This window comes from Microcebus murinus, chromosome 4, assembly GCF_040939455.1.
Source record: "Microcebus murinus isolate Inina chromosome 4, M.murinus_Inina_mat1.0, whole genome shotgun sequence".
In the NCBI taxonomy this organism is placed as follows: Eukaryota; Metazoa; Chordata; class Mammalia; order Primates; family Cheirogaleidae; genus Microcebus; species Microcebus murinus.
Genome location: NC_134107.1, coordinates 38090673 through 38104108, shown reverse-complemented (window position 1 = coordinate 38104108; position 13436 = coordinate 38090673). Strand labels below are relative to the sequence as shown.

At 34.9% G+C, this 13436-nt stretch overlaps 1 protein-coding gene across 2 annotated transcripts in view; it reads left to right on the top strand.

The window, feature by feature from the left end:
• The window catches only part of ANO3 (anoctamin 3), a 368098-nt gene that overhangs the window by 178140 nt on the left and 176522 nt on the right, over positions 1–13436 (top strand). For both annotated transcript variants that reach the window (XM_012744641.3, XM_076002082.1), the window contains 2 exons: positions 8495–8689; positions 9692–9763. In XM_012744641.3, the coding sequence (XP_012600095.1) occupies positions 8495–8689; positions 9692–9763 (267 nt within the window). The remainder of the gene's footprint in view (positions 1–8494; positions 8690–9691; positions 9764–13436) is intronic.

The window sequence follows — 13436 nt, the reverse complement described above, 5'->3', positions numbered from 1 at the left end:
CAGCAGAGACCTTACAGGCCAGAAGAGATTGGAGTCCCACTTTCAGACTTCATAAACAGAACAAATGCCCACCAAGAATTGTGTAACCTGCAAAACTAAGTTTCATAAATGATGGAGAAATAAAGACTTTTTCAAACAAGCAAACACTAGGGGAATTTGTCACTTCTAGACCTGTTCTACAGAAAATACTCAGAACTGCATTATATGTGGAACAGCATAATACATACCAACCAATGTAAAAACACCTGAAAGTTAATGGGAAACACAAATTAAAACTACAGTGATATACCACCTTACCCCTGTCGGAATGACCATTATTAAAAAGTCAAAAAACAATAGATGCTGGCTTGGATACAGAGAGAAAGGAACATTTATACACTGTTGGTGGGACTGCAAATTGGTAGTTTCCATAGACAAACTGTTTTCTATAGAAAATGCTATGGAGATTCCTGAAAGAAATAAAAGTAGACCACTCATTAGATCCAGTAATCCTACTACTGGGTATCTACCCAAAGTAAAAGAAGTCATTTTATCAAAAAGACACCTGCACACATATGTTTATCATAGCACAATTCACATTTCCAAAGATGTGGAATCAAGCTAAGTGCCCATCAATTTATTAATGGATTAAGAAGATGTGGTACCTATACACACCATAGAGTACAACTCAGCCATAAAAAAGAATGAATTAATGGTTTTTGCAGCAACTTGGATGGAACTGTAGGTCATTATCCTAAACGAAGTATCTCAGGCATGGAAAGCCAAACAACACATGTACTCTTTAATAATTGGGAGCTAATTAGCAGGCACACACAGGCACAAAGTGATGTAAAGGGTCATTGAAATACAAAAAGTGGGGAGGTTGGAATGAGGAGATGGTTAAAAACTTAGAGTACAGTGAACTCTATTCTGGTGATGGGTACACTAAAAGCCCTGACTTAAGCATTATACAGGTATCCATGTAACAAAAACTTTTATTCCCCCTTAATATTTTACAATGAAAAAAATAAATAAAAGAAATAAAAGAAAAATATAATGATACCTACCTTGTAAGATTTATAGAAAATTAAATACATGCATATCATATATAATATATCATAAAGTACTATATATACACACACATACACTAAGTATTATTGAATCAGTAAGCAAGAGTCTCACATAATAGCTTATAAAATAATTTAGTCACTTAAGTGTTATAATTGGCTAAGAAATACTTAAAACATGCTCATGTGCTATAAAATGAAAATTAAAATAATGAGGGTTTTTGTTTGTTTGTTTGTTAGCTTTTTATTTTGTCTACAGTTAAACCAGCTGATACTATAGTGTTGGCCAAAACATAAGAAAACAGATCCCATCTTGTGCTATTCATGGAAGTGTGAAAAGATAAAGCTTCTAGGGAGAGCAATTTGGCATTATCTATCCAAATGATAAATATTCATGTCCTTCAACCCAGTAGTTGTTCATGTAAGTATTTCCTCTTAGAGAAATATTCAATGTGTGCAAAAAAAGTATATGTGAGAATGCTCATAGCAGCATTTTTTTTAAAGTGAATTATTGAAAAATATTTAATATCCATTGACAGGGAATGGTCAAATAAATTATGGTTTGCCCATACTGTGGCATATTTTGTAGTATTTTGAAAAGACTTGGTGCTGGAAGTCCTAGGCAGAGCAATCAGACAAGAGGAGATCAAGGGCATCCAAATGGGGGCAGAAGAGGTCAAACTATTGCTCTTTGTTGCTGATATGATCTTACAGCTAGAAAACCCCAAAGATTTTTCCAAGAGACTACTGGAATTCATAAATAAATTCAGCAAAGTCTTAGGTTACAAAATCAATGTATACAAATGAGTAGCATTCATATATTCAAACAACAGTCAACTGAGAACCAAATCAAAGACTCAACACCTTTCACAATAGCAACAAAGTAAAATAAAATACCTAGTAATATATTTAACTAAGGGAGTGAAAGACCTCTACAGGGAGGTCTTATGAAACACTGAGGAAGGAAATAGCAGAGGGCATAAACAGATGGAAAACCATACCATGCTCACAGATTGGCAGAATCAACATTATTAAAATGTCTGTACTATCCAAAGTAATCTACAGATTCAATCAATCCCTTTTAAAATACCAACATCATTTTTCACAGACCTAGAAAAAATAATTTTATGCTTTGTATGGAACCATGGAAGATCCTATATAGCCAAAGCAACCATAAGCAAAAAGAACAAATTCAGAGGCATCAATTTACCAGACTTCAAGCTACCTTGCTTCATCATGGGGTCACTTCTAGTTTGCTTTTCCTGGAACAAATACCATTGCTTCAAACAGTCCTACACAAGTGCAAACAACGAGTTCAAGATCAGCTTGAAATTGGAAGCATAGGACACCCGGAATACTACATCCACCTGTTTTGCCACAGTAGTTGAATTGGCAGGTGCCTGCCTCCACCTGTGCTTTGGTGATAGCAACAAGAATGACTTTTGGCAGCTGTTTGATGGAGCTGAAATCTAGCCTATTGGGAATTGTGAGAACAATGTTGTAAGCCGCAGCCCCTTCTGGACCCATATTTCACCCTGGGCCCAGAAACTGTATTTCTCTATGCCAACTCATGACCCAAGTTCCCTGCCAAAATAGAACCTCTTGTTTATGGTGGTCTGGGAAAATATAATACATTTTAAAGTGATCAGGAAATAGCAGTCAGCATGCATAAAAAGCTTGTATGTAAAGAAAAACAGAAGATGAGAATAAAACCATTTCAATTACTGAAAATTCTACTGCCAAAGCCAATGACTAATAAGAGAAAAACTATTACACAACAATCCAACTAGAGTTAAACAAGTATTAGCAGATATAAAAAAATACTTTGAATCATAGATGATAAAAGTCAGGTTAGAAATGCACAATAGACAAGAAAATGTGGAAATGAATTGTCCAAACAATTGGACATATTTAATGAAAAAATTTGAAGAAAGGCAAAATCATTTTAATTGAAGATTCAATTCCAAGGTGATCCATAGGACAATAGATTCAACTAAAAGGCCATTGAGGAGGGAAACAAAAACAGCCAAGAGAATTAAAAATAAATATTAGAAGAGATTTTAAAAAGTACCAAAAAGGAACTGTTAGATACAGGACATCGTTAATAAAGATCTAACATGTATATGTATATGTGTGTATGTGTGCATAATTGGAGCCCCTAAAATATAAACACAACAATGTAACAGAGTTAACACTTAAACAATAAAACCTTCCAAAAATTAATGAAGACCTGAACCTATATATTGAAAGGGCTTACGTATTCCTGGGAAAATTGACATATTCTAGTAAACTATTACACTCAAAAAATTCCTCTAAACTTCCAGGAAAAAAAAAAAGCCAAGCTTTTTACAAAGGAAAGAAAGTCAGGTTTGATCATATTTCTCAACAGCAAGGTACAAAACAAGACAAAGTGGAGCTACATTTTCAAGAAATTCAAGGAGAGAACATGAGAGCAATAATTTTATATCTAGTCAAGCTGTTCTTTGGATATTGAGATTATATTTAAATAGTTTTCAACATGTAAAAACTCAGGGAATACTTTAACCCCAAACCCTTCCTGAGGAATCAATTAGAAGAAGAGCTCCATCCAACTAAGAGATGATGAATCTAAGCCAAAAAAAAAAAAAAAAAGGAACAAGGGTAGAATAATATGTATCAGTGGGTCTGATGCAGAGAGAAACAATACACTAATTTGGACACAAAGTTTAAGGTAATTGTTAACTATAATAGAGGATTAAAGTAATTAGGGATTGGCTAGTGAAAAGGAAAGAGAATTCTAAAGAATATAGCAATAGCAGACAGAAAGAGAAGCCACTACTCTGGGGATGAGATAGAGCACCCAAGAAAGAACCTTTCCTATCTTTCTTACCCAGGAAGGAAGGGTTGAGGTGTAAACCTTGTTGGAGCAGGCACAGCCATGGCTCATGGGATGATGGAGACATTACTGTGGTGGCATGTTGGTGATGCTTGCCTTCTATGGTGCTGAGGAAAGCTCTTTGTTGAGAGATATTTCTCTGCAAGAAAATCATATAAAATTTGACAAAATTCAAAACACTATTGAGCAAAAAATAATAAACTAGAAAGTGAGAAATATATCCTTAAATTAAAAAAATATATATATTTATACCTCTGTACTGAAGTCAACATTTTACCCTGTGGTTTAAAATAATCCAGTATATTATTTATAACTCCAATATAATGGAAGAGAAACTCCCATTTACATTAGCAGCCAAAGGGTCAGGTGGGAGACTAATAAATATGCAAAACTATATAAAGAATGCTTTAAAATACCTGACCAAAAGCATGATCCATGGGAAAAAATCATAGAATCAACTTTTTCAAAGTAAAGAACTTCAACTCTTCAAAAGACAATGACAAGAGCATGAAAGTATAGGCCACAGACTAGAAGAAAATATTTGCATTTTGCATAGCTGACTGCAATACTCCCCAAACTGATCTATAGATTCTATGTAATCCCTTGTAAAATCTCAGCTGCTTTTTTTTTTTTGTAGAAATTAACAAATTAGTACTAAAATTCATATAGAAATACAAGAGACCAGAACAGCCAAGCCCTCTTGGAAAGGGGAAAATAAAGGTGGAGGACTCACATTTCCTGATTTCAAAACTTAATAAAAAGCTACAGTGCTCAAGACATTGTTGTTCTGCCATAAGTATAGACATATAGATTAGTGGATTGGAATTAAAACTCCAGAAATGAACCCATCAATTTATGGTTAATTGATTTTTGAAAAGGGTGCCATGACAATTCAATGGGATGTTCAACAACTGGTGAAGGAACAATTGGATATTCACATGTGAAAGAATGAAGTTGGACCCTACCTCCATGCCATATACAAAAATTAACTCAAAGTGGATTATAGACCCAAATGTAAGCACTAGAACTATAAAATTCCTAGAAGAAAATATAGGAGTAAATCTTCATGATGTTGTATTAGATCATGATTTCTTAAATATGGCACCAAAAGTACAAACAACAAAAGAAAAAAATAGATAAAATGAACTTTATCAAAATTAAAAGCTGTCATATTTCCAAGGATACCTATATGAAATTAAAACAACCCACACATTAGTAGAAAATACACAATCCATAGAGGCAAGAAGTAGGTTAGTGGTTTTCAGAGACCAAGCTAAAGAGGGAATGGGGAGTGGCTACTAACAGGTATGTGGGTTTTTTTCTGAAGGGGTGATGAAAATGTTTTAAAATTAGAGTTATGTGTGTACAACTGTAAATATACTAACAATCACTGAATTGTGTATTTAAAGGAGAAATATGATGGCATGGGAGTTATATCTCAGCAAAGCTGCTTTTTAACTAAAAAAAATCTGGGATAGATTTATATGGAGTGAAATTAAAAAGTATCTAAGACATACTAAGTGAGCAAATACGTAATGCAACACACTGTATAATCCCATTTTTGTTAGAAAATTATTTCTATACATGCTTATGTATATGAATAAATAGACAAAGATCAGTAAACTGATAACATTTGTTTCACTTAGAGAGGAGATTGGAATTTAGGAATCAGAATGAAAATGGACTTTTACTTTTTATTCTGTTTACCTCTATAATTGAAAACCTTTTAAAGTGTGAATGTTTTTTGTAATTTACTTGTGTAAAATAAATAGCCCCCAAATGGATAAATAAATGTACCAGTTATAGACCCTGACATATAATAGGCACTTCACATTAAGATGTTTCTTTGCTCTGTGTGGTATGAAGTCCAAAGTCAGCAGGTGATTTCATGGTTTTATTCGCATTATGCACACAGCACACATATCCAATTGCTCAACTCAGGTGTCAGTAAGAAACATTTTACGGAGTGATTTAGGATTAAGCAGCTTTATAATAGTTTCCATCTATGCAGGTAAAATGAAATGGGGAATTGTGACAACCATTTTTTTTTTTTTATGAAAAACAACACTTTATAGCTCTCAATTCTGTGGAGATCACATAGTTGACCTAGTTCCTTTGTTTAACAGGTGAGGCTGTACAGCTCCATTTCATAGACTTGCTGAAGACACTAATGTTATTGAAAGAACTGAAAGTTATAACCAAACATTCATTCCACAGAAATTTTCTGAACACCACTCACTTGTGTGCCAGGCATTGGCAGTGGACAATGGAGATACAAAGAAAATAAGAGCTAAGCCTGCCCTTAAAGAATGCACAGTGTCCTAGGCATGGGCAACCTACTCCCATCTAAATTTCCATTCATCCAACAAATACTTATTGAGGGTCTCCAAGGAACGAGGCTATTTTAGACACAGTTCTTGACACTATTCTAGATAATGCAGTAAACAAAACAGAACAAAAATCAGTGCCACCATGGAGCTTGAATTCTAGGGAGGTATACAGGAATAAACCAATTAAATAAGTAAAATATATGGTATGAATGGGAGTGAGTGTTAAGAAGAAAATAAGAGAGTTGTGATTTAGAAGCTAAATTTTTCACAAAATGATAGGAAAGAATCTGGCATTAGTAAATGAAAATGACAGCAATAAGGAAAAGTAGAAGAACAGCTTAATGACAGAGATTGAAAAACTTTTTTTTTAGAAAGCAGAGATGAAAAAGAATGAACTGAAACAGGCAATTAGGATCGAGGAGGATATCTACTTTGTTTCAAGCTGGTTTGGCCTGAGGCTGTAGGAAGAAAAGAGCCTTCAGTGGAAATGGGTGAAAGAGAAGCTCTGTCATGGGCGAGGGATGTGGGGCAGTGCCTGGTTTGGGTGAGATTACAGAGGGAAATGGATTATCCACAGAAAAAGCTGAAGAAGATACTAAGTGGATTTTCTGATGTTTTATGCAAGTTCCCAGGAATGTACTGTAAGATTCTGTGTGGGAAATGTTATCAGAAATGGCAGTGTGGAGATATATTGGGAATTAGGGTTCTGGGGAGGAGGATTGACCTGGGATTGTGTGGGGAGTTAGCTACTTTCCCAGCAAAGAATTGGGTCCCTTTGGCAGGGGTGGTCACAAAGGTTACAGAAATACAGGAAATAGAAAATAATAGAATATAGAAATAAAAGAACCCACAGAGATGAAAGTACAGTTTTATAAAGTATAGATTTTATAAAAGTTGGGGGATCCGGAGACCCTCCAGCATTCCCGTGAGCTGTGAGGCCTTGAGTGAAGTTTTCTATCAGTGTTTATTGGTACAGTGATCAATTGCCAGGGGTAACAGATTTACATAATAATAGGTAATTCGTTTTAGGTCAAAAGTATGCCAAAAAGCTTCTAGAGATCCCTTAATTAACTCTATCTATGTGAGCAAACAGTTATAAAATCTTTCTAAGACAAACTTTTAAGTTCTAAGATAAAGCTATCACTTAGCAGAAAGGCCAAACAGAAATATAATGGCTCTATATTTCTTTATCTAGTTTTTGTTGATTGAGACAGGTAGTCAGGGGTGAAGCAGGAACTGTCCTTTAGGCTAATTGCTTTTAGCCACAGGTGTCTGTCTGTTGGGTGGGCACTATTTGATCAGTTCTCATCCTGTGGCCTCATGCATGCCAAGCTTTTTCGTACAAAACAGGTGAAGGCCGACAGGTTTGAGATACAGTGTCACCTTGGAAAGCAGCTGCCACCAATCTGTGAGATGCCCTCCTGAGGCGAGGCAGATTTTGATGTGTGAACTAACACGTTCACATATTCCTTCAGGGCAAAGTCTTGCAAAACTCCAGAAATCATTTCTGTCTCTATATAGCAGTATTAATCTGTGGAGCAACAGGATTGACATAATAGGGAGAGATGAAGATGGATGGAGACAGAAGGGGTGCCATTGTTTTCCAGAGTGCACTGTGTACGGGAGCTTCTGCTTATGGAGCCCCAGTCCAGTTGAGGGGTGTTGTTATTGCTAGCAGATGAGCCTCTGCATGAGGGGAGTGACTCTTACACTGAACAGAGGAGTGCTTCGCTCTTGATCCCTGCTTGCTGGTCAGTTTTTGTAATATACTACACTATCTCTTTCCAGCCTCTAGATCACTGTTAGTACATTGTGTGTTCAAGGAGGTGGAAGGTAGAGGAAGAAGTGCTCCATTTCGTAATAGTAATTTGAATATTTACACATTAAGGTTAATTGTATGTTTATGCTTGAAAATGTAATTGGTTAGGTATGTAAACACAATTCAAATCATTATTGTCATAATTCCCCAAATGAACTTAAACTTCAGTTTAAGTTCACACAGAATCTTTAAAAAGAATGGTGAAAGCTCAGAAGGGAGGTGTTTCTTTCTCATAACTATTGGACAAAAATTTCAAACGCTTTTCCATGACAAATTATCAGCAAAACTAATTCAATTAGTTCTAATATTTATGTGGTACTTTTCAGCAGCACTTTTCCTGAAACAGCCATTACAAGAATTAACATTTTTGTTGACCTCTGCTGATTATTTCTTATTACTAACATTTACCGTTTGGGATTTGCAGGTATGAACATAAGCAAGAGTGAAATAACAAAAGAAACTTCACTAAAACCTTCTCGGAGATCCCTGCCTTGCCTCGCCCAGAGCTACGCTTACTCAAAGAGCCTGAGCCAGTCTACCTCACTCTTCCAGTCAACTGAGAGTGATTCTCAGGCTCCCACTTCTATAACCTTAATCTCTGCTGACAAAGCAGAGCAAGGTGAGCAGCAACTCCTGTTTTCTTGCTCAACTTACAAAGAGTAAGAGGAAGGAGGCTGGGATAGAAAGTACCTATGCCAGTCCCCTGTACCAGTCAGATGAAAAGCCATTTGTTGGCCAGATGTGTTTCATTCCTTCCTTGCCTTGAAGGTAACTAATTCCTTGGAGTCCAGACCTAATGCTTGCTGCTTGCAATGGAAGACAGACCCAGCTATGTGAATCACTGGTGCATTTGCGATTATTTATATACCTTTTGTAAATGAGTACCATGCCTGGTGAGAATTTATAACTAGTATTCACATAGAAAATGTGTACAGTAATAAACTCAGTTTCAAAACAAAATAAAACAAAGATTTTAGCTACTGGCAATAAAGCTGTAAAGATTTGGTTGCATAAGGATGTGTTTGGACAAGTGTTGGCAACCAAATCTTGCCATGCAAGTGCTGAGATTTAGGTACATGCCAGCTAGATGCCATGTTAAATAAACTTTGTGGCTGCCCTTAGACACTCTTCTACACACTTCTGCCCATCTGAGACACATCAATATGCCTTAGGCAATCTTTTTTTACAACAGTCAGGAGTCCAAATATAACTGTGTTCCTTGTCATACAGTGGATGGAGTGTGTTTTTATTTTCCCATCCTTCTTTAGCCTTTTTCGTATGAGGAGAATGTATTTTCTTATGATTCCTTAGGGTAGCTTCTTTTTCTGAATAATCTGAAAATACCAGGGTTCTCTTTTTGATATTGTTGCAAAATTACTACGTATTATAATCAGCTTATAGCCATGTTCAGTAAGGAAACTGGCCAATTGTTCAAGAGGAGGAAGGTATTAAAACATAACGTAAATGGTTTTCCTTTATTAAAAGTGAAATTTTAAGTAACTAATTTAAACTCATTAACTTAAAAACTTTCTTCATGTTTGGCCATCATTTGGACATCCATCACCATGGTTATTTTTCTGTTGCTTTTATTTCCTAAAGTATCTTTTTTTTTTTTTTTCAGTTAACACTGAGGAGAATAAAAATGACTCTGTGCTCAAATGTTCTTTTGCTGACCTCAGTGATTTTTGCTTGGGTAAGTTGATTTCCAATATTTCCATCTTCCTTTTCTACTCTTCAAAGCTATGTTGTGTTCTTTAAACCTAGGAATTTTTTTTTAAAAGTTTGTATTTGGCTTTAACTTGATAGGTCAGTGTAATATTCTGAGGTAAAAAATTATTAAGGTATCTATTGTACAGTTTTAAATTCAAATAATATAAGAGGATTTATAATGAACAACAATCCCATAACCAAAAAAATTAACAGTTTTTGCTGTAAGTCTTCTGAAAATTTCTTTCAATCCTCTATGAATAAGTACATTTATACTACTATTTCAAGATTTGTCAAATTTTGACACTCAGAATTTAAAAATGTTAATGACACTGAAATATTCTATCCTAACCCTTCATTAATAGATAATATAAATTTTATTTATTTTTTTCTATAACAATGATAAACTTACTCAATTTCCTCTTTTGCCTTTTGATGTCATCACATAAAATTTGCTTTAGGAGAACAAGATTTACATTCAGTTATGTAGTTTGCTGTCCTTGCCCATGAACAATGCTTTTGAATTTGGGACTTTTCATTTCATAAATTAAACAGAAACAAATTAAAGCCAGATTTAATTAAAAAGTGATACTAATCTGCCCAAACACTTATTTTGTAACCTCAGAGTAAATTTATTTATAATCTACAGAAATTAATACCTGGGTTTTCAATAGAGAATACATTGCCTATATCAGAGGTTCTCAACTCTGGCCACACATTCAAATAATCTAAGAGCTTTTTAAACTCCCTGGATCTCAGTTCCAGAGAATAAGTTTAGGGAGTCTGGGGAGTGAAATTGGTATTCATCCTTTTAAGAATTGTCCAGGTTAAGTATTAAGTGAGGAGAAGATTAAGAATTTCCGGCCTAAAAATCATATCATGGTTTCTCTGTATGGGCATTGTTAAGTTTTCATAATTTTTAAAACCATGAGCTGGGTTATTTATAATAGCATTCTGAATGACTACAAATTAGTCATGTTTCTCATAAAATTCTTTTTTATGTGTGTGGAATAGAAACAGTGCTGGCTTATTAAATTTCCTAATTAAAGAAAGACACTTACCAGCAGGTTCAAATCGTTATACAACATCAAAAAGAACATTTCATCAGAACAAATACACTAAAAGTACAAAGGTCTTTCCTATAGTCATTAATTCTGAAGGTGATTACTAAAGGTTGAATATCCCATCTCCAAATATGTTTGGGATTTCAACCATCAGATTTCAGATTTTTTTTTTTTTTTGTATTTTGAAATACTTTCATTTTATCCTTACTGGTTGAGCATCCCAAATTTAAAAATCTGAAATCTGAACTGCTCTGATGAGCATTTTCTTCGAGCATCATGTCAGTGCTCAAAAAGTTTAGATTTTGGAGCATTTTGGATTTTGGATTTCAGATTTGGGATGCTCCACTTGTCTTATCATTTATTTTCTGATAAGAAAACAAAAACCAAAGCCTGAAATTTTCCTTGCTTCAAATATCCATAAAGTTGGTAAAGTTTGCACAGCATCCTTCACCATTCTTCCAAATTAGTACAAGTTAATAGTTTAACAATTACTCTAGTCATGCAAACCTTTCCATATAATCCCACGTATCTTATTTTTGACAACTTGCTGTCCCAAATATTAAAAGCAATTTCTCTAAATTCTTAGTATAATTGGATGTTTTAACACCACCGTTCTTTCTTCATCATTTTGGTGTGTCTCAATCATTTGATCTACTAATACCTGATTTGTATTTATGTTGCTCCAGACATTGTACTTCACATTCAATATGCTAGTACCCATCAGCATCAGTCTATCATTCATACAAGCTGGAGAAAAAACACTGCTTCTGAAGAGGTTAAAACACATACAAAGGATGAGGTGTTTGCCTTTATACTGCAGGTGGAGGATCAATCTCCAGCAGACTGTAGTATCACTAAGCATCCACATGATGTAACACCTGGCTGGGAAGTAATCTTTTAGAGTCAGCTGCCTATCTATAATGTAGATGTTTTTAATCACCTTTGAAAAGAGATCATGCAATATAATGCCCAAAAGTAAAATTAAATGTACCAAAAGTAAAATTAAATAAAACATGAATAAGCATTTTAGCAATACATATTCCCTTTTAAACACAAAGAAGTTACATTCATTAATTTCTGCTTTCAGAGTGCAGAATGCCAGTTCCTAGAATTCGTTTGATTATTGCGTGAGAAATCCCAAGTACCAATAGGTTTTGATACCTGATTAATGCATCTGATTAATGAGTTTTCTTGTTTATAGTCAACTACTTTGAGCTACCCATGAGAATATTAATGCTGGGCAGAGTTAACTGCATGTGCTCAGTGTTTCATTGAGTATTGATATTTCTCATTTTTCCAAATGAGAACTCTGAAGGACAGAATGTTCATGGTTCTGTTGATTCAGAGCAGGGAGTTTCTACTAATGTTGCCTAACAGGAGTGTATGTATCTTGGATGAAGTACTGTTTTCCCACCCAGACATTGGTCAAATTTCCATTCTTGTATCTACTAGCTGCATGATTGTGGCATATTACTTAACCTCCTTGTGCCTCGGTGATATTATTTATAAATTGCGATCAACGATCCATTCTTTGCAGGATTTTTTAATTAAATGAAGGTGCATAGCTCCAGCACAGCTCCTAGCACATCAAAGGGATTCTGCAAATACTTGTTCACTGCTTTATTCAATCACTCACTAAGCTTATCTTTCACACCAAATTCTGCTGGGCCCAGATATGTCTACACTAAACAGCTGTTTCTATCATCATCAAAATATGATTCTCATTGCAAAATGGTAAAACAGTATTTTACTCAACTCTTTCTTATTATAAAACACTTTACCTGACTTATCTCACCTAATACTCATTCTGCAAGATGTTAATAAGTTTCAGGCAGGGAGCAAAAGACAGCAAGGGTAGGAGGAGTTGAGGGGGGTGGTTAAATTGCATGGTAAAATATATTTGGAAAATGCTTAGTTAAAAAAACTAATTAAATTGGGAAGTTTTGAATATTTTGTTGTTTAATTTTTTCATTTATTCTAATTAACATCTTATCACCTATAATTATACTTTTCATAGAGCAGCTCACAAAGCCAGGACACCACTCCACCCCATCCCCAAACCCACATATATATGCAGATACACTCATATACACACTCACAAAATTATTCTAGAAAGTGCTGATTCATGTAACACTGAGTTTTAAATTTTGGTGTGGCAATAATCTTATCTATTAATCCTGGAAGCCCCAATACCATTGCGCACACTTTTTCTACTCAGTATGCTGGAAAGTAGCAAGGGAACAGAAAATCCACATTAACAAGCAATGGATACTTGATTCTGTCCATACCCATTGCTACTGTCAAATCATATAACTTAGAAATGAAATAGCTGGGAGTGGTGAACATATTGGCTTTTAACTATAATCCTAGCTTCTCAGGAGGCTGAGGCAGGACGATCACTTGGACCTAGGAGTTTGAGGCTGCAGTATGATCATGCCATTGCACTGCAGCCTGGGCAGCAGAGTGAGACCCTCTCTTTAAAAAAAAAAAAGAAAAAAAGAATGAAATGAAATTTACAGGGCTAATTAAGACCAGCATAATTTGAGTCCAGCCAACCAAAACATAAATCTCTACTTAATCTGGTTATGAAATCAA